We start from the raw sequence: 23096 nt of genomic DNA on the forward strand, positions 1-23096 counted from the left end.
ATTTTCCAGGGGAGAAAAATGTATACAGGTCTTCTGGCATTAAAGTTACTTTAATTGAGCATTATATTTAGAACTAAATTTCTCACAATTAAGGAAGCAATGGTAATGTAGTTCTCAATATCTGAATAAAGTATTCATGCTCATTGGGAGACATGACAAATATTGACCAGCACTGAATCTTAGAGGGAACTTAATCACAAGGATATGAAAATTCTGGATAATATAACCAACAATTTATCTGAATGCAATCCTTGTAAAAATTAGAGAAAGGATATTTAAAATCATTTTAACATTTCAATGGAATGCTAGAATAGTCCAGACATGTTACACATTGATGCCCTAACCATTCCAAGACAAAATTTAGAAAACAAAGAATTACCAACACTGAGCCCTAACTTGTCTCTCTCCAACATCAAAATGTTTCAGGAAACATTCAACAATTTCTAGATAAAATAAATTCATGAATGGATTCCCTGACATATGTCAGAAGTGCCAAGAACTGATAGAGGTACACTATCGGTTGTTGAGTAGAGAGGTACACTTAAATTTTATATATTGGCTATAAAGACAGGAGAAGGGACCTTCCACTGAGAAGATCTGGAAGCTTCACAGCTTATGTTAAAGTTCAGTCAGTTCAATTCAGTCACTCAGTCATGTCCAACTCTTTACAACCCCATGGACTGCAGCATACCAGGCCTCCCTGTCCATCACCAACTCCTGAAGTCCACACAAACTCATGTCCATTGAGTCAGTGATGCCATCCAACCATCTCACCCTCTGTCGTCCCCTTCTCCTCCTGCCCTCAATCTTTCCCAGCATCAGGGTCTTTTCAAATGAGTCAGCTCTTCACATCAGGTGGCCAAAATATTGGAGTTTCAGCTTCAACATCAGTCCTTCCAATGAATATTCAGGACTGATCTCCTTTAGGATGGACTGGTTGGAACTCCTTGAAGTCCAAGGGACTCTCAAGAGTCTTCTTCAACACCATAGTTCAAAAGCATCAATTCTTCAGCACTCAGCTTTCATTATAGTCCGACTCTCAGACCTACACATGACTACTAGAAAAACCATAGCCTTGACTAGACAGACCTTTGTTGGCAAAGTAATATCTCTGCTTTTTAATATGCTTTCTAGGTTGCCCATAACTTTCCTTCCAAGGAGTAAGTGTCTTTTAATTTCATGGCTGCAGTCACCATCTTCAGTGATTCTGGAGCCCACAAAAAAAAAGTCAGTCCCTGTTTCCCTATCTATTTGCCATGAAGTGATGGGACCGGATGCCAGGATCTTAGTTTTCTGAATGTTGAGCTTTAAGCCAACTTTTTCACTCTCCTCTTTCACTTTCATCAAGAGGCTCTTTAGTTCTTCTTCACTTTCTGTCATATGGGTGGTGTTATCTGCATATCTGAGATTATCGATAATTTTCCCAGCAATCTTGATTCCAGCTTGGGCTTCATCCAGCCCAGTGTTTTTTATGATGTACTCTGCATACATCTCATGATATACTCTGCATGTTTAAGTTAGCTGCCTGCATTTGAAATTAGCTACTTGTTCAAGGTTATCACCGTATATGAAGGTGATTCCAATGTTGTTATTTTCAGTCTACGTATTATATAGAAGAAATGGAAAGAACTTATTGCTTAATAAAATATCATTGTTTTATTTTCTATAAGCATGGATCTATCCAACAGAAAACTACTCATCTTCAAAAGTTTCAAATTTTCAAAACAGTATTAGCCTGAAAGTGCATTGAAAGACATATGTATAGTCCACTTTTTCTGAAATACACTACAAAGCTATATAAAACTTCACACTTTTTTCCCCCATAACAATCATCCTCTTAATAAAAATAACCCTTTAAAGGGTGGAAAATATTTTATCTTTTAATGAGGCCTTGCTACTAGCCTTTCTTCCTTAACATATTTTCCTTCATAACCTAGTACTACAAAGGATATTTCCAATAAAGTCTCCTCAAGAGTTTTTGTCCTCATTTTACCTGATTTTAATTTAAAAGAGTGGTTCTCAATGTTTTTATTCTCAAGACCCCTTCACAACTTTTAAAAATTACTGAGAACTCCAAAGTTTGTTCATATGGGTTATAACTATGTTTACAATAATAGATTATTAAGTTAAAAAATTAAACACAAAAATACATAAGCACATATTCCATTAGTTATTTTAACCTCTGGAAAACCTTTGTGAGATACTGAAAATGAAAAAAAGCAAATAACACCTTAGTATTATTACAAAATTAGTTTTGACCTTGTGGATTCCCTGAGAGTGTTAGGGATGTTACTCATAGCATACTTTGAGAAACATCAGTTAAAAGCACCCCCAGTAGCAAAGGAAAAATCAACTACATGCATAGTACACACAGCACCAAAATGGTCTAAATTCCAGGCATGCACACATGCCTTAAAGTTGTCTGCTGGGGCTGCTTCCCTGGTGGTCCAGTGGTTAAGAATCTGTCTTGCAATGCAAGGGACATTGATTCAGTCCTTGGTTTGAGAAGTTCCCACGTGCTGCGGAGCAGCTAAGCCCATGCACAACTACTGAACCTGTGCTCTGGAGCCTGGGAGGCATAACTATTGAGCCCATGCACTGCAACTACTGAGGCCTGCATGCCTAGAGCACATGCTCTGCAACAAGAGAAGCAACTTCAAGGAGAAGTCCACACACTGCAACTAGAGAAAGCCCCCGTACAGCAAAGACCCACCACAGCCAATAAACAGATTAATAAATAAATCTTTTTTAAAAAATCTGCCTGCCTGTAAGGGTACACTGGCCTGATGCATAGCCCACAGGGAAGACAAAAGGGGCCAGCTACACTGGAATGACTCACAATCATCAGACTCCAAATGCTTTTCTACATTTTGATTCTAGACCCAGGCAAACGTCAGTCTCATCTAGGTTAGATTGTCTCCAAAACTGGACCAGGAGAAACTGATTGTACCCAGAGCAGCCAGGGACAGACTTCTGTGCCAGAGGTATTAGAGTCATTCCATCTGGAATCACTGATTCCATTATGATCAAGGGTATGTGTAGACCTTACAATGGAGGGTTTCTTGCAAAAAATGTGTAACAAAATGTAGGGGACAACGGGGCTGATGAAAGGAATATTACTAATTCTATTTAATTTCACCTTTCAGAAAAGCTTTATTTTCTGTATGTTTTAGTTCAGACATATCTATATTTAATTTATAAATAAATGTTTGTATATGGGTCTGTGTGTGTGTGGTACTACGCTAAAAAATGTTAGTAAGGTGTGCAATCAAAATGATTCAGAGACTATGTGATACTCTATTTTATTAAAATGCTTTAACCAAATAAAACGGTAAATTTTTCAAGTATCAAGAGTTGGCAAAGATCTGGAATACATCTTTTTCATATTTTTGGAGGGAGTATAAATTGATTCAACCAGTTTAGAGGATTATATAGCACTATCTCTAAAATTTAAACATATGACTTCTCTATGGTTCAGAGATTTTATTCCAGGTTATAACTAAACAGAAATGAAGGCAGCCATTCACCAAAATACATGGTCAAGAAAGTTTTCAAGAAAGAAAGAAAGCTTCCAGCAGCTTTATTTATAAAAGCCTGAAACTGGAAAGAACTCAAATGACCACTGTCATTAAAATGGACAAAAAAATTGTGGCATATTATACAGAGCAATAAAAAAGAATGAACTATTGATACATACAACAAAAGAGATGGCTCTCTCAGACATAATGTTAAGAAAAAAAAAAGAAAGCCAGTTACAGAAGAGTACATACTATATGACTCCATTAACATGATGTTGGAAGAGAGGCAAAACTAATCAATGATGGTCAAGCTCAGAATAATGGTTATCCTTGACAGAGAAGATTAACGGGAAGGGACAAAGGAGAGCCTTCCAAGGAACTGAAAATATCTTCTATCTTGATCTTGATCTGGTTACATGCACATATAGATAAGTATGCATTGATTTGTACCTTTAAGTTTCATGCACATTATAGTATATATAATGCAATAAATATGTTTTTAAAATGTTAAACCCAAATCAAGAAGTGTCTTATTTTTTTCTTCCATGGAAAATACAGAGGATCTGTCTAAACCTTTATGCACCTGAAAACACAATGTGGAAAGAACACTTAAGATCAACACACAAACTTTCCTTTTTAAAGCTAAGTATCAGTCTCATTCTTCCCCAGGATCTTGCCTTGACACTGACCAATTTCCACTGTCTGAATACAATCTGATAAATATGTGCAGAACATTCACAGCAAGTGTACATAAGTAGGTTGAAACTGTGTTACTTTCATTCTAAATCTCTTTCTTATTACATCTACCCTATCCCCTGGTCTTGCAAACCGGAGTCGCTTAACCTCAAGTGGAGAAAAGTTAATGGTGACAGCAAAGTATACCAAGATTTAATATTAAATAATATGGAAGAATATAATATTACATTAACAGAAACATTAAAAAACTGTATACATCCTGAGCATCAGTTCAGTTCAGTTGCTCAGTCGTGTCCAACTCTTTGCGACCCCATGAATCACAGCACGCCAGGCCTCCATGTCCAACACCAACTCCCGGAGTTCACTCAAACTCATGTCCATCGAGTCGGTGATGCCATCCAGCCATCTCATTTTCTGTCGTCCCTGTCTCCTCCCACCCCCAATCCCTCCCAGCATCAGAGTCTTTTCCAGTGAGTCAACTCATTGCATGAGGTGGCCAAAGTATTGGAGTTTCAGCTTTAGCATCAGTCCTTCCAGTGAACACCCAGGATTGATCTCCTTAAGAATGGACTGGTTGGATCTCCTTGCAGTCCAAGGGACTCTCAAGAGTCTTCTCCAGCACCACAGTTCAAAAGCATCAATTCTTCGGCGATCAGCTTTCTTCACAGTCCAAATCTCACATCCATACATGACCATGGGAAAAACCATAGCCTTGACTAGACAGACCTTGGATGGCAAAGTAATGTCTCTGCTTTTTAATACGCTGTCTAGGTTGGTCATAACTTTCCTTCCAAGGAGTAAGCGTCTTTTAATTTCAAGGCTGCAATCAGCATCTGCAGTGATTTTGAAGCCCAAAAATATAAAGTCTGACACTGTTTCCACTGTTTCCCCATCTATTTCCCATGAAGTGATGGGACCAGAGGCCATGATTTTTGTTTTCTGAACGTTAAGCTTCAAGCCAACCTTTTAACTCTCCTCTTTCACTTTCATCAAGAGGCTTTTGAGTTCCTCTTCACTTTCTGCCATAAGGGTGGTGTCATCTGCATATCTGAGGTTATTGATATTTCTCCCAGCAATCTTGATTTCAGCTTGTGATTCTTCCAGCCCAGCATTCCTCATGATGTACTCTGCATATAATTTAAATAAGCTGGGTGACAATATACAACCTTGACATCCTCCTTTTCCTATTTGGAACCAATCTGTTGTTCCATGTCCAGTTCTAACTGTTGCTTCCTGACCTGCATATAGGTTTCTCAATCAGGTAAAATATTCACATGTGTAGAAAAATACTACAGGTAAAACCTCAAATGCTGACAATAGGTATCGTTTTGTAAAGTAACAATTTTCTTTCTCATTTTTTAGAATTTTTATGAAATGTGCTTTATTAATGCATAACTGTTAAAATAATTTAGAAAAGCTATATTTTAAAAAAGATATTTGAGAGCTACATAAAGATATCACCTATGCTCAATTTTCATGATTATGATGCCTTTGATTCTCAATGATTATGAATTTATTCTCAACGTCAGCTCTCCTAAAGTTACAGTTTTTCCCTGGTGTGTCAAAATGTCTAGCTACAATGCTAATCCTCACTGATACAACCTTTTGCTCCAGCTCTGTCCCTGTGTGCTGGGAGACTATTATGACTTATTTCCTTGGTTTCTGGCTCTTTCATCAACATGTGTTTCATCAAATGGGTTTGAGCTACAGGACCCCGTAACTCCTCTAGACCTGTCCTCTCTGTCATCCAAAAAACACTGTCTATTTACTTTATCACACTCAACCTCCTGAGAGACCAAATTAAGGGAGTCAATGGCAGCAACAGATGAGCCAGGTGACACCAGGATAGGAATAGAGGCAGGTTCATGAACCAAAACAGCAAGGTATACAGGAACATGGACATGATGGAGCTTGATGACAAAGTTACTATCGTAGGGACTCATGAATGTAGGCTTTTGCAGACATCCAGAGCTTGAATAAGATAGCACAAACAGTGGCTCAGATGAAAAAAGTTCAGAAAAATGATATCCTGAAGATCAGAAAAATAATGTCAGCCACAGGTCTGCCTTATAGTATTACTGTGTACTTGTTAATTCTAAAATCTGCTTTGAATAAATCTGTCTTAATTTAAGGATCTTCTTAAGTATGAATAGTCCACCACTTTTCAGAAAAGGGAGAGTAAGTTGCACTAGTATTTAAGTCTACAACCTTTGGAGTGGGCCAGGGTCTTTCCAGAGTCCTTACATGGTCTCAAGAGGGAAACTAAGTTTCCACCTTAAGTTAAGGGCATTGATCTAAAAATAAAAGGCATTTTCACTTTATTTCTTTACTGACAATTTATTAAAATATTTCTGAAATGAACTCTTTGTTTAGATGAATTATTTCTTATGTAAGAAAAAAAAGTATAAAATATAGTATAGTCACATTAATGTGAAGTCTACATTGGTGGGGATTTAAAAAGTTAATCATGTATGTTAAAATGTTAGAGCAATTTAACAAGGACTGTGAAGAACAATGATTAGTGTCAGAAGAAATATCTCTTTCCTACAAAGAACTTGATTTTTTTTTTAACTTAAACAGGCTATGTTTTAGTCTTAGCTTCAAATTGAATTAAAAATAGTTTAGTGCTAGAGAGCCTAATTAACTAGCTGTTAGAATTCTGAGAATCAGAGCTTAAGTCATCAAGAGTGAGGACTGAGTGAACTGTCATTAGGGAGACAGCACCTCTTTAAAACAGGCTAAATAAATGAGAATTGTTTTTCCAAGAGGCAACTCCAGGTTGCAGGGATGCATCTTATTTCTTGTTCAATACAAAAAGCTCATTTTATGTATTTATATGTGCAATAAAATCTCATTTGGGTTAATTCTACATATCCAATATAGAATTCTTCATTTTGCCAAGTGGTCTTATCATTACTACTAAATACTCAGCACATCTTCACCTTGTGTAATAAATGTCTAAAAGTACTTACAATATGAATATAATATTTTAAACATAGAATATATTTGTTTAAATCTACCCTTTTGATCTTGGACTTCCCTGGTGGCTCAGACAGTAAAGCGTCTGCCTACAATGCGGGAGACCCGGGTTCGATCCCTGGGTCGGGAAGATCCCCTGGAGAAGGAAATGGCAGCCCACTCCAGTACTCTTGCCTGGAGAATCCCATGGATAGAGGATCCTGGTGGGATACAGTCAATGGGGTCGCAAAGAGTCGGACACGACTGAGCGACTTCACTTTCACCCTTTTGATCACATGTTGTTTGTACCAAAACTTTATCTTTGAGAAGCTAAAGACCACTTCTACATCTGGATGTATTTATTTATTGAGGGAAAGAGAGGAGGAGGAGGAGGAGGGGAAGAAGAGGAGGAGAAAGGTGGAAGCAAAGAAGAAAGAGGGAAAGGAGAGCAGCGAAAGCAAAGTACGGTGGGAGGGAGGAAGGTTGGCTTAGCGCCATTCATGTTAATATTCACTAACTTTACTAAAGACAAAGCAATCAATTCTTGCTGGTTAGGGTTTAGCTACTTTTCAGCCTCATCTGTTGGATATTCTTACAGCATGTCTTCATATTTTTTCCAATAGTTACATCACCCAAAATCTCTCATTCCCCAAACCCCCCCGTCTTTAACGCCAGGGCATAATTTCAACAAATACTGCTACTTCTAAGTACACAGAACTCAGCATGCACATAACCAAAAGAGATGAAATTTGTAAGGACTCAGATTTCTCTGGAATTAAAGTCTTTGAATTTTAATCTGTTCCTTGTATTGTCTTGAATCTTGGCCCTGTCTGTGTTAGATTCAGTCATGGGTTTAATTTCTTTCAAAAAATAAAACAAATCCAACCTCTGAGGCAATTTTGATTTATCTCTGTTTGTACAACAGACCAGAGCACTTAAGAGGAGCTTTTTCCAAACATGGAATGCAATGTTTACCCATTGGACCCCATCCAGTCAATTGAGGAAACAGAATTCATTTAATTTCTTGAAAAGTACTGAATAATTTTAAGCCCTATGTATTTATAGAGTCATTGAAGTTATGCTACTTAATTGGAATCCTTCTAGGCTTCAGCATAAATATTCTATCATTTGTTGTATACATACAAAGTAAATTTTAAAATAATATACATATCAAGAGATTTCAAAGAAAAACTATACTCTCCCTTCTGGTCTTAAATGACTGTTCAAAACCTCAAGATTCCTTTCATATATGCATATATGATTACACAGAAATGCTAGAATTTTTTTCAGTGGTTGAACTCCATCAAGAAATGAATTTCCAAAAATTGTTTTGGTCATTTTTTATCCTTATGACTATTTTTAAATATATTCACCAATTGGCACTTCCCACATATAGATATGGGCTTCCCTGGTCGCTCAGCAGTAAAGCATCCACCTGCCAATGAAGGAGATGTGAGTTCAATCCCTGGGTCGGGAAGATCCCTTAGAGAAGGAAATGGCAACCCACCCCAGTATTCTTGTCTGGGAAATTCCATAGAGAGAGGAGCCTGCCAGGCTACAATCCATGGGGTTACGAAGAGTCAGACACAACCTAGCAACTAAACAACAGCATATGGATTCAACTATAGGTATGAATAATAAATACCGATCTATTGATCCTCTAATATTACCCATCTTTAGGAAATTGGCTTGATATGATCAAGAGAACAAGGATCTGGGACTCACCTGTGTGATGCTAGGAAGGCTTAATTCCATAATGCCAGTTGCCAACTACCTCAAAGGGTCTTACCCCAGTTAAGTGAGATAATGTGTGTGAAGCAGCAGGTGTGGGCCACTTTGTTCTTATTTTCTCCCTCATCTCTTTCACTGCTCTGAAAGTGCTCACTGTCCGGGAGTGATCAGAACTTAGCTCATCTTTCTGTCACCAAATATCATGCCTGCTGCTCCCTCTAATGGGCTCCCTACCCTGTGTGCACTTTCCCTACACCTGAGGCAAAGCAGAAAAGCAGGACTGTCTGGTTCAGAGATACCCATTCTGCTTAACCGCCAGACTCTAAGCTTAAGAGGTCACCTTCATAAAATCATATTGGTAAATAAATTATGACTAACCTTATTCCAAGCCCCAAAAACCCAACAAAACCTTAAAAACAGAAACTACGCTCCATGTTTCTTCTTTATTTATTTTTTCTAAACAAATAAACTGATGTACTCTCCTCTTCCCAAGACAGATAAAACATACAAGCTGAGACACATACTTTGTCTAAGTCACTGGGATGTTTACTTTGTTCCTTGACAGCATTAACCCATCCACACTCCAGATTCTCAGATTTCTCTCCAATTGTGAAGAAGTAGGTTTCTATATCTAGTGGAGAAATCTATGTGGCTGGGATCTGAGAACTTATCTTCTTAGTTTCCCTAAAAGTTTGTGGATTCCTTCTGAATTGTTCATTGAGGAACAGGTCTCCTGATGGAAAAAAACAAAACAACTCCTTCCCAAATGTACCAGACCCTTTGCATACAAAACATTTTACAAAGATAGGAGTAGGCTCAGTATCAAAGATACAGAAGTATAAGCCTCTAATAATGTAAAACAACTACTGTTGTTAAGTCGTTAATCAATTGTGTGTGCGTGTTTGTGTGCGTGTGCGCGTGTGTGCACGCTCAGTTGCTCAGCTGTGTCCGACTCTTTGTGACCCCATGAACTCTAGTCCACCAGGCTCCTCTGCAATAAATATCAATTATACTTCAATAAAAAATGCTCCATAACAGAAATTATTTATGAGGATCAAAACTACAGCAAGAAAATGGAGAAATATTAAACTGCTTTAACATACTGCCATTGCTTTTTAAACCCCAAAGAGTTGAGAAACTATCCATAGGGACATGATGAGGGAAAGTTAGACTCTGATCCCCAAAGGGATGCATCCTTTCAAGCCCAGACTCAAGAAGGAGCAGCATAATGGACTGATTAGTATTGATATCAAGTCCCTTAGTCAGGGACATGTCTTCTCTGGGAACAAACAGGATCTGTCTACATGAGTCATTACCTGACTTAAATGGGAGATTTTAGCCACAAACACCATAAATCAGATATCTTATCTTTTGCAAGGATTAGAAGGAGTTCACACATGTGGAGCTGAGTATACCTATATGGGAATGTTGTAGATGAATAATTTTCATCACTATGTCATTATGCAAATAACAGATTACATTGTTTTTCTTTTTTTAAAAAAAGGATCAATATGGAGACATTTGTGCAAATGCTAAATGACAACATGAAATTAATGGTCACTTTTAGGTATATCTGCTCCTGTGTCATCTTTAATGAGAATGGATCTGCTACCATGAAATGGGTTGTGAGCAGGCCAACTTGAAAATGAGGTGAGAAAGTGCCTCTTCATTTATTCATCACATTATTTCCCTTAAAATGATGCAAGCTTTGCCAAGCTCAATTCTAATGCAGGTTTCATGGTCGTCTAGAAAAGCTTTATTAAAGCTCAAAGCTTAAGAGCTTAAAAAGGTCTGTCGAAGATTTTTTGAAAATTAAAAAAAACGACCTAAAATCCCTAAAATTGTTTTCATATGCATCTTCTTTTGCGATCTGTCCCTATAAAAGCCAGGAAAACTGGGTTCGTGATTTTCATCTTACATAAATGTTATCTCAACAAAAGTCAGTCAGACTATGTTACTATCACTTACATGAGTTATGCCCAAAAAAGTAGCATCATAATTTCTTCCAGCTAAAGTATACCAACAATACTCCATCAATAAATGTCCAAATAGTGCAATTCCTGAAAGGAATTTCACAGAACTTGGCCTAACTAGGCAAGGACAGGTCCTGCCTAAAGACCATCATCTGTGCTTCAAAGTCTCTAGGCAGAAGGGTATAAAGGATCTTTAGGCCATAAACACTTTCCTTTGAAGCCAGAACACACTGAATTCTGAGCTCTTGGTTGTTACTAAATATCCATGTTAGTAACAATGGTGCCTCCTTACATACAGATTGTAGATTTCTAAACAGCTGAAGTCGCAAAGAGTCTGACAGGACTCAGCTGGACTGAACTGAACTGAAACAGCTGAAGGCTCCATCACTGAGCCCATGCAATTTTAACACATCATCACCATTGTATTCATCACCACTTAAAATGACAGCTCTTACGCTAATATGGAGCTTTATTTCTGAGAACATATCCTAGCAGGGTATGATGCTTTCAAATTGTGGTGCTGGAGAAGACTCCTGAGAGTCCCTTGGACAGGAAAGAAACAAACCAGTCCATCTAAAAGGACATCAACCCTGAAAGTTCCTTGGAAAGACAGGCTGAAGCTCCAATACTTTGCACACCTGATGTGAAGAGCTGACTCATTAGAAAAGACCCTGTTGCTGGGAAAGATTGCGGGTAGGAGGAGAAAGGGGTGACAGAGGATGAGATGGTTGGATGGCATCACTGATTCAATGGACATGAGTTTCAGCAAACTCCAGGAGATAGTGAAGGATGGGGAAACCTGGCATGCTGCAATTCATGGGGTCACAAAGAGTTGGACACAACTTAGTGACTACACAACAACATCCTAGGGTGGTAGGAGGAAGGAATAAATTATTGAGATTTAGGGAAAGAGGACTATCAGAGAAAAAATGCAGTAAATTGGAAACCCAGATACATCAGGAATAAAGTCAACTGACTGCCCAAATGTCCAAGCAAAGCAAATTTAAGTTTGTTGAGAAGGGTAGCAATGGGTGGGAACTACTATTTGAGGATCCAGTAGTTACTGAGGCAGCATGGGGCCAATTTTAAGTATCATTTCTGGAACCACTGGCTTTAAAGACTTTTCTTGAGGATTAAATAAGTTACTACATCCAGAGTGTTTTCAAAACTGCTTGGCATACACTCAGAAACTGTTTGCTCATATTATCTATTTTGTTTATTCCTAATTATATTCCTTCATGGTGGGAGGGTCCCCTATTTTTGATTGCAAAAACTTAGTCACATTAAAGAAACTTGCCTGAATCTAGAAAAGTGGTATGCTGCTGTGGCTAAGTTGCTTCAGTGGTGTTCGACTCAGAGCAACCCCATAGACGGCAGCCCACCAGGCTCTTCCATCCCTGGGATTCTCCAGGCAAGAACACCGGAGTGGGTTGCCATTTCCTTCTCCAGTGTATGAAAGTGGAAAGTGAAAGTGAAGTCACTCTGTCATGTCCAACTCTTAGCGACCCCATGGACTGCAGCCTACCAGTCTCCTCTGTCCATGGGATTTTCCAGGTAAGAGTACCAGAGTGGGTTGCCGTTGCCTTCTCCGAGAAAAATGGTATAGATGAACTTATAAGCAAAGCAGAATTAGTCACATATGTAGACAACAAATTTATGGTTACCAAGGGGGAAGGAGGGTGGAACAAAATGGGAGACTTGGATTGACATATATACATGTATGAAATAGGTTAGTAATGAGAACAGACTGTATAGCACAGGGAACTCTATCCAATGCTTTATGGTGATCCAAATAAGAAGCAAATGTAAAAAAGAGTGGATATATGTACATCTATAACTGATTCACTTCACAGTAAAGCAGAAACTAACAACATTGTAAAGCAACTATCCTCCATTAAAAATATATATATATACAGAAATGTGTCTAAGATTACATACCTATAAGTGAATCCAAAATTGAAACATGCTCTTTTCCTAACACATCATATAAACATCTGGAATATTTGAAATATAATTTCTACTTTCATCTTATACACTGGATCAATGATTCCCAAGAGTAGTTCCCAGACCAAAAGCATGAGCATCTGCTGAGAACTTGTTAAAAACGTCAGTTTCCAGACCCCACCCCACGTCTGTCATTCAAAACTGACATTAAAAGGGCAGCTATAAGCAGTTACTTTCTCTTTCTATGGCATATAACCCAATCTTAGCAGGAACATTTAAAACATATCCTAGAGGAATTGTGAAACACCAGAACATATGTTTAGTCATGATCACGGTGACTTCTACTCTGGAGAATTTGAACAAAAGACTGCTGACATTCTATAGAACAGCAAAATTTCAGCTTTACTTTAGGGCAGAGAATTTGATCAGTATCTAGTTGACCCTTGAACAGCAGTGACATTTTTTTTTTCTATAGTAAACACTACAGTGTCTCACAATCTACGGTTGGTTGGAACTGATGATGTGGTATGGTAGATATAAAGGAATCATAAATATAGAGGGCTGACTATAAGTCATACTCCAGTTTTTGACAGCAAAAGGGCTGGTGCCGCAATCATCACATTGTTCAAGGGTTAACCATGCTATCAATTGCCTGTGTGATCCTGGGCAACTTCCATAACCAGTCGAGGTCTTGGCTCTCCCATTAGTGGAATGAGAAAACTCTTATATCCCTTACAAGTTTATATTCTTCTCTAAGAACTCTACATCGCTATGTTCTTTTATAAATATGATAAAAAAAAAAAATCTGTGAAGTAAGATTTTCTGTTGGATTGAGTTAAGTATATGAAATTTTTTGGATTTTTAAACTGGATCAGAGAAAGAAATACTTGCAAGGCATTTTAAAATTTCATTATCCCAAGGCTGAAATTAAATAATATAGAGTATAGGGACTTCTCTAGAAATCCAATGGTTGATTCCACTTCTCAGGCTCAATCCCTTGTCAGGGAACTAAGAGCCCATATGCCATGTTCAGTTCAGTTCAGTCGCTCAGTCATGTCCAGCTCTTTGTGGCCCCATGAACTGCAGCATGCCGGGCCTCCCTGTCCATCACCAACTCCCAGAGTCTACCCAAACCCATAGCCATTGAGTCGGCGATACCATCCAACCATCTTATCCCCTGTCGTCCAGTTCTCCTCCTGCCTTCAATCTTCCCCAGTATCAGGGTCTTTTCCAATGAGTCGGGTCTTCGCATCAGGTGGACAAAGAACTGGAGTTTCAGCTTCAACATTAGTCCTTCCAAAGAACCCTCAGGACTGATCTTCTTTAGGATGGACTGGTTGGATCGCCTTGCAGTTCAAGGGATTCCCAAGAGTCTTCTCCAACACCACAGTTCAAAAGCATCAATTCTTCGGTGCTCACCTTTCTTTATAGTCCAACTCTCACATCCATACATGACCATTGGAAAAACCATAGCCTTGACTAGACGGACCTTTGTTGACAAAGTAATGTCTCTGCTTTTTAATATACTGTCTAGGTTGGTCATAACTTTCCTTCCAAGGAGTAAACATCTTTTAATTTTATACGCCATGAGGCATGTCCAAAAAATAAAATACATATATAGAGAGTATAGAAAAATGTCTGTATGATAACAAATTAATACTTTTTGTAAGTTATCTTTCTGGAGAGGCAAAAATAATACCACCAAACCCACTCTCATGTTAAGCATGCTACAGTGAAGAGCTTCATAATATACAAACTATGAACTTGAGTCCACATATTGTAGGATACTCAGATGGGGAATTCTTAAGCCTGGGTTCTAAGTTTTCTTTCTAACTAAATATGACTTTATTCTAGGCTCTAAGACTCAACTGCTATACCTATAACATGTCAACAGAGATGAAACCATCTTGTCTTAAATTTTTCTAAGTCTAAAATGTAATCATTATTGCTATATCAGACCAAACATGAAGATGCATTGTTATGTAGGCACTTGCTAGTGGCAGTATGGCAAAAACTACTGGATGAGAGAAATGTAAAGCAATTAAAGAGAAGATTCAATAAGCTTTGGTCTGGAGTAGAGGCTGAAATCATAGTCAAACCAAAATGAAATTATCCTCATAGTGAAGGCCATTCTGATATCTAAAAGTTAGAAGGAGCTTCTAGAAGAAAAGTCATACTGCTTTTTTAAAAGGAATATTACCTTCTTTTCTAATACACATATGTAAGTAACATATTTAATTATGTTAGGTGTGTATACAAGTATTATTGTTTTAGAGGATAAGGTGGAATAGCAAACCAGGTTTGGCCTTACTCCCTAGGAATGAGCATATAGAATAAGGAACCTTTATATTGAGCTTCCCTGGTGGCTCAGACAGTTAAGAATCTATCTACAATGCAGGAGAACTGGGTTTGATCCCTGGGTTGGAAAGATTCCCCCAGGGAAGAGAATGGCTACCCACTCCAGTATTCTTGCCTGAAGAATTCCATGGACGGAGAAGTTTGGCAGGCTATAGTCCATGGGTTTACAAAGAGTTGGACTTGACTGAGGGACTAACACAGTACACAGCACCAAAATGTGCAGCAGGGCTTTCCACAAGAAAACTGTGGCAGAAGGATTAATTCAGCATTGTAGCTCTATGATTTACCAAAAGTCCACTCCTCTTCTTGACATGAGTTTGAGTAAACTCTGGGAGCTGGCAATGGACAGAGAGGCCCGGCATGCTGCAGTCCATGGAGTCGCAAAGAGTTGGACACGACTGAGTGACTGGACTGAACTGAATGTGACCAGAGCAAAGAGCCAATGAGAAGACGAGGAAGAAGGTGGAGAGTGAGATGAACCTGGAGAGGTGAGCAGTAGCCAAAGGAAACAGGACTTTGGAGACAATGCCAAAGAACTACTCTATCTTAAGTGGGAGAAGCAGTCATGGAAAGGTTTTATGCAGAGTGATAATACAAGAGTACCTGCCTTAACAAAAGATTCCTTAGTGGATCAAGAAAAGTTTTACTTTGTTTTTTTGAGGATCAGCAGGCTCAGTTGAGTAATTTAAATTCCAAACAGTCCCCGTTGTGTCTCTGATTTGTCAGTGAGGCATTAAGATAAATAGGAGGTTCAGCAGCAGCAGCAGCAGCAGCATAGTTTGGGACAAACAGAAAACCAGTTCCTACAAGTATATTCCATTGGTCACACAGCTGCATTCTAACGCTCCTCTGGGTACAGATGTTTTTGCCAATAGCAGCACAGAGAAAATGCTCAGGAAAAAGTGACACAAATTGACTCTGGCAGTTATCTAGCTCATTTTTCAGAATCCATCTGTGAAATAACACCATTTTTCAGTAGCCAAAGAAGACGGAAAATATTGGCAACTGACAAAACTGCTACTGGACCTACAGAAATCGTGCCTTGCTTAGTAGCACTGCTCCATGAAAAAAAATTTTTTTTGCTATGCTTGCATAGGAACATCTGTGTTTTCATCAGGGAATGTGAAATATAAGCACAAAAGAGAATGGACTAAACAGCATTAAAGAACCAGAATCACGTTCGATGTGGCATTTAATAGCAAAAAGGAGGCCAAACCACATGACTAGTATCTATCAGTTCAGTTCAGTTCAGTCGCTCAGTTGTGTCCGACTCTCTGCGACCCCATGAATCACAGCACGCCAGGCCTCCCTGTCCATCACCAACTCCCGGAGTTCACTTAAACTCATGTCCACAGAGTCGGTGATGCCATCTAGCCATCTCATTCTCTGTTGTCCCCTTCTCCTCCCGCCCCCAACCTTTCCCAGCATCAGAGTTTTTTTCCAGTGAGTCAACTCGTCGCATGAGGTGGCCAAAGTATTGCAGTTTCAGCCTTAGCATCAGTCCTTCCAATGAACACCCAGAACTGATCTCCATTAAAATGGGTTAAAACACTGAAATGAAAATAAAAACTGACTGTAAGAAAGAAACCCTTGCATTTTGGCTGTGCATTTACATGCCTGATGTGTCCCCTTTTCCTACCCTTCAAATTTACTGCTTGTTTAGAAAAGTACAGAAGAGTGGTATGGGGAGATGAGCAGTGATAATAGAATCATTCCTCTTTTAGTTGTCTCTACCCTTGAAATAACTTCATTAGGAAGGCATTCCCATGTACAACAGAGACCCTCACTGCAAAGAATTCTGATGATTTCTAAAACTATTTCCCAGAGTTTTTCTTTTTTTCTTACAGTGACACAATTGCTTTAACTGCTTAACAAAATAGTACATATGTCTATAGTAGAAAAGTTCAGATCAAAGTTATATTTAGCAAGTGTAATAGACAAAAACACCCCTCCACATGCATGGGCATGCACACACATACACACACACAGGCTGCTACAGAGAATTTTAGAGTACTAAGTCTATTATTTTATGACACAGTAAGTCTTCCTAAACATGAAACTATAAAGGAAAAATTTGGGTTGACTTCACTATATAAAATGTTAAAGCTTTTATATAATGTAAAAGAGTGCTAAGCAAATTTTTAAAATCTACAATACACAGGAAAATAAGAATAATACTGAAGTTATGACAGACAAGTTCAATTTTGATCATCTTAGTTTTTGACAAGATCTGTCATTTCCTTGGGGAATATATGGCATCTCAACAGCTTTGCCAAATAAATGGCAGAACATATTAACTTTGGAAAATGGAGGAATGAGTATTATTCACTTTTAATTTCACTAGAATAGTGAAGGACCCAAGATTAGAAGATCCCTATGCTTTGTTTAATACTATGCCACCAGTGACTTGAAATGTTTCCCTATTTTTGCAAAAAGAGCCTTGAATTTTATTTTCTAGTGGGCCCTGCAAATTACATACTTGCCCCACACTTACTGTCCTATAAAATGCCTATCTACAAAATGGCAAGCTTAGTGCCAAAGAAGAGTATCAAGATGCTTAAGAAATAGCTCTAGTCCTTAAAAGTTTATAGCTTAAAAGTAGAGTTAAGTTTAGTGGTGAGGTTATAATATAGTAGAAAACATGGTAGAAATGAGGCTTCAGAGGAAGGAGAGGTTACTTCTCAGTAGAAACACCAGTATCTATGGAAAGGGAAGCTTTTAGTTAGTTAAGATACAAACATTGGAGACTTGAACATTGACTGTGGGGGGAAAGGCAACAGAGGCAGGATGCGGTGTAAAAGCACAGGGTCTGCTTGAGCACCTAGAATCATTAGGTTTGCCCCAGGGCAAGAAGAAACCAGGCCACTGGCTGGGGCAGGACCTTGAATAACCAGTTAATGAGGCTATAGCTAATTCAACAGGAACTGCCAGCCATTGAAAGGTTATAGAGGGAGCCAGTTGGTCACTGTCTTAATTTAGGAAGATTAAAACCAGCCCAAGGCAACAGTGGTCACTGTGTCATCTCTCTGGACTCCCAGACCAGTACTACATATGCAAATGATGTGGACTTGATGTTTCGCAGAGTGGGCAGATGCAAAGTGACATCAAAGTCAGTGCCTAACTCTTTTATATTAAATCGGTTAAACTCCACTTGCTCTAAGATGACCAACAAGGAATGGTCACAAATTCTAGAGAACCAACTTTTATGGCTTAAGGTTTGAATTGTCAAAATAGATGACATATTTGAACAGCTCTGAGAATACTACAAAAATAAAAGTTTATCCAGGGTGAATTTCTCACTCACATACACATACACACACACACACACACACACACACACACACACACACACGGAGCACGGAGGCATCTCCAATTTCCTGAAACTGTGCCTCTAAAAAGTTTCCGTTGGTGTCATGCAAGACAGCATTGCCACAATTCCATTTCCTTATGAAAACTTATGGAAGCTGAAGTCAGTGTGGTGAGTACCCAGCTCCTGGGTATGTGAGACAGTGAGTTCTGTCCCACAGATAAGCATTTCACTGATTACCAATTGGGATCTTTCTTTTTTTAGGGCTATGTCACAAGAAAATCAGTAACTTCTACTTTGATAGAGACTTACAGTGAATATTCACTCTGTCTCCTTCCATCTCTCACCATTCCCATACACACATCTATGCATCAATACACATATTAACATAAATATCTATATGCATATTAATATATAACATACACATACGGTACTTGAATCATTTCCTTGTGAACTATACTAACATTTAAACAGAAACTCCCATTTCCACTTTTCCTGTTTCACTAAATCACTCTGAGATAAAAAACTGACACCTTACCAACACAGTAAATTTTTTTAACACATCATCACTTGACATATTTGAATTTTAGCAAGAATATAAAGAAAAATATGTGGACATGAAAAATGTATGAACAGCTAATCAGAAACAAACCAAAAGAAATATCTAAGTATACAACTGCATTTAATAAAATTCAATAAATATCCATTAAAACTTTTGTATCACTGATACAAAGTATAAATTTGATTTTTTTAGTTCAACTTAGGTCATTTATTTGCCGAAAATAAAAATATAAAATGAAAAGGCCAGTTTAACATTGTAGCTCTCAACAATGAAAATGAAATATTAATTGGTGTTGCACCCCCCCCGATTTATCTCACATACTCTGTGAAGAATGCTGATCGCCAAAGAACTGATGCTTTTGAACTGTGGTGTTGAAGACTCTTGAGAGTCCCTTGGACTGAAAAGATATACAACCAGTCCATTCTAAAGGAGATCAGTCCTGGGTGTTCATTGGAAGGACTGATGCTAAAGCTGAAACTCCAATACTTTGGCCACCTCATGCGACGAGTTGACTCACTGGAAAAGACTCTGATGCTGTGAAGGATTGGGGGCAGGAGGAAAAGGGGAAGACAGAGAATGAGATGGCTGGATGGCATCACCGACTCGATGGTCATGAGTTTGAGTGAACTCCGGGAGTTGGTGATGGACAGGGAGGCCTGGCGTGCTGTGATTCATGGGGTTGCAAAGAGTCAGACACGACTGAGAGACTGAACTGAACTCAACTCTCTATATAATTATTTAAAGATAATTCTATTTTCAAAAGAAATATTATATAAAATGACTACTTTCTGGTAAAAGGCAAAGTTGTCAATATTATTTTTAATGACAAAATAATATAGTTTCTCTAAAATAAGCTTAGAAACAAATTAATTTCAATGAATACCAGTATATTCCTAAGAAATGAAAACTGGTGCTTCATTCCAATTCCCATGGTATATTGAGTTATTATGATAATATATAATATAAAGACAATACTTCAGAACTGCAATGCAAAATGAATTTAATTTTGGAAATTAAACTCAGGATTAAAGGATAATAAGCTTCTTCTTGGAACTTTTTCACCTTAGTCATCTGATCTTTAATATGAAACTTCATATAAGAGATGATTCAATCTTATACTGTGGGTTGTTTGAGAAGGGTTACAACATATTAACTGATAAATAGAGTTGACCTCAATATCATTTTTTGTTCATGCAGATACTCACTTGTTTCTCTCCTCTATAACATAATATTGAATGAAACTCTGAAGTTCTGACTTAACCACATATCATGAAATTTGGCAGCAGAAATAGAAAGAAGCCAGTCCAAAATCTTGTACTTCCATAAATTTGTAGGCTAATAAGACTGAGATAAAGGCAAAAAGTGTTCCCTGGGCTGCATTTCAGGAAAAGGTTGAAAAGACAATAAAACACTCTCAGGAGAAAGGAAAAGCATCCTACCTTTTTAAAAATTCCATATACTCGGTATGCTTGATAAGTCCTGTCCTCATCATTATCGTCTGAAAACATTGTCGATCAATGGCCCAGAGTTTCACATTTACAAGAGCTGGGGAAAAAGAAAAAACAAATAGGGAAAAATTAGAGAACTTCAACAGTGAACTATACTGTGTAAAAGTGATGAGTTATTCAGAGGAATGAAAGTGATTAACCTTCGTTTAAAGCTAATATCCTAATGCTATTCTATTCAGTTAAGAAGACAAGTTCTTACAGACAAAATGCAGTTCATAATTTAACACAATTACTATCTATAAGGAAGGTTTCTGTCACTCTTAGGTTCTCAAGGGATAATAAGGTCTAAGTACACATTGGAAGTATTTAGTTACATACAAAGGAAATAACGTGAAGAAAGGTTCACAAGAAGTAACACTTGGTAATTAACCAGAATAGTGTTAATGACTCACATGATCATATTTTAATTGTAAAAAATGTAGGTGTAAATTCAGGTTTAGGAGTTACTAGAATAGAAATAATAATTACAATTAAACTGTAACCTGCGCCCATAGTTACCATACAAAACTATATTAGATATGTTTGTTGAATTTTAATTTCTGTTCTCCCACACCACTGGCTTTGCCAATGATTAAGTACAGAAACTCAATACCATAGGATAGATCACCATTTGATCTAATAAGCACATGACTAAAAGACAAGTTTTAGAAAAAGACAGATGTTACAGTGTAAGAAAACAAAATATTAAGATAAAACTTTCTTTTAAAAGAAGAGTATGCTAAAAATGTTGATAATTGAATCTGTGTGATGAGTATTTAACAGGCATATTTTACTATGCTATTTTTAATGTATGTTTGCAAATTTTCTTAATGGACTTCCCAGATAGCGCTAATGGTAAAGAATCTGCCTGCCAATGCAGGAGATGCAAGAGATATGGTTCAATCCGTGAGTCAGAAGTTCCCCTTACTCCAGTATTCTTGCCTGGAGAATCCCAAGGACAGAGGAGCCTAGTGGGCTACAGTCCATAGGGTCTCAAAGAGTCAGATACCACTAAAGCTACTTAGCATTTATGCATATATCGAACCCACAAAGTATAGGGTAGAGAAGGGCTGTGCACAGGTTTGAGCAAGACCAGTGAATGGGGCCAGGTTATAGTTCAATGAGGGAAATCCAGGTGGTGCAGTGGTAAAGAATCCACTTGCAACACAGAAGATTTGAGTTTGATTCCTGGTTCAGGAAGATATCCTGGAGAAAGGAACGGCTACCCACTCCAGTATTCTTGCCTGGAGAATGCTATGGACAGAGGAGTCTGGCAGACTACAGTCCATGAGGTCACAAAGAGTCAAACATAACTGAGCAACTGAGCACTCATAGTTTAATGAATCAAACATAAAAAATGAACTGGCCTCCTGGTTAAGTGTGCTATAGGGATAATTTTGCCTTCTCTATGCAGTGATCAGGTTTGCAAGTTCCAATATGCTAAACAAATTTTTTTTCCTGTGTACGGAAATATTACAAAAATAATTTTGAAAACCCATACATAATAAAAGACATTGTTGCATGGCCTGAAAAAAAAAAATGTTCATTTAGAACACTAGATTGTGAATCAGAAAAGCAAAGCTCTGGTCCAAGATTCAATATATCTGCCGACCTCCAAGAACATGGAGATGAACATGATAGACAGACTGGCCCCCATCTGAACCTTCATTCACCACCATTCGATAACCCTTCTTCAGGCCCAGATCAGCAGCACATTTCTTGCCAACAATCATCCAATGCCCAAGAAGACTTTCATCATCATCTTCTGCAGCAGAAATCTGGGATATATGTTTCTTGGGTATCGCCAGAAAATGTGTTGGTGCTTGAGGGGAAATGTCATGGAAAGCAAGACACTGGTCATCCTCATAAATGATTTTGGCTGGGATTTCCTTGCAAATGATCTTCCTGAAGATCGTGTCACTGCCAGGCCGGGAGACCTGAGCCTTGGCAATCTCATCTGCCATCTCTGCCTCCCTCCCGTGTGGCCGGCCGGGGAGAAGTTCAGGAGCCTAAATGAACTCTTAAACATCAAGTTTATCCCTGGTTTTGCAGCATATAGTTTAAGAATGTTAATAGTTGCTTCTGAAATGAAATAAACATGGCTTCATCTTTCTATGAAAAAAAAGAAAAAACAAACAAACATAGAAATACAGATGAATGTAGTTCTCTTTTCTTCACAGTTCTCAGACCAAGCCCAGTGCAATAGATCAAGATTTGGGGTAACGAAGTGGAGAAAATGTTGGAATAACTAGGTCATGTATGTGCTCTGAGGGAAGCTGCTAGAAGTAACACACAGAAGGAAAAGATGATAAAAGGATTATTGAGTAAATAGAGTAAACCTTTATTTTTTTGAATTTTACCTAATTTTTCCTTGAACAGTTATGTGAAGCTTAGAAAGAAAACATGACTTCTCCCTTAGCCAGTTCTTTATTGAAGAAAACAGATGTTCAGTTAAGTAGAAAAAGAACAAGGCAGCAAGGACTGGTGTGTACATGGCTCCATTCCAAATAGCCTTCAAAAATGAACCTTCATCAGAAAACAAAGCTCATCTCACGGGTATTC

The 23096-nt window shown here is 38.1% G+C and overlaps 1 protein-coding gene and 1 pseudogene across 3 annotated transcripts in view; both read right to left on the reverse strand.

Moving 5' to 3' along the window:
- The window catches only part of PRKG1 (protein kinase cGMP-dependent 1), a 1472222-nt gene that overhangs the window by 515604 nt on the left and 933522 nt on the right, over positions 1-23096 (reverse strand). For all 3 annotated transcript variants that reach the window (XM_055425188.2, XM_055425187.2, XM_055425186.2), the window contains exon 4: positions 20487-20592. In XM_055425188.2, coding sequence (XP_055281163.1) covers positions 20487-20592 — 106 coding nt within the window. The remainder of the gene's footprint in view (positions 1-20486; positions 20593-23096) is intronic.
- Positions 22130-22726, reverse strand: LOC129555591 (adenosine 5'-monophosphoramidase HINT1 pseudogene; annotated as a pseudogene).

Source organism: Moschus berezovskii, chromosome 12 (assembly GCF_049115385.1).
Source record: "Moschus berezovskii isolate FMDL1 chromosome 12, NW_MosBer_1.0, whole genome shotgun sequence".
NCBI lineage: Eukaryota > Metazoa > Chordata > Mammalia > Artiodactyla > Moschidae > Moschus > Moschus berezovskii.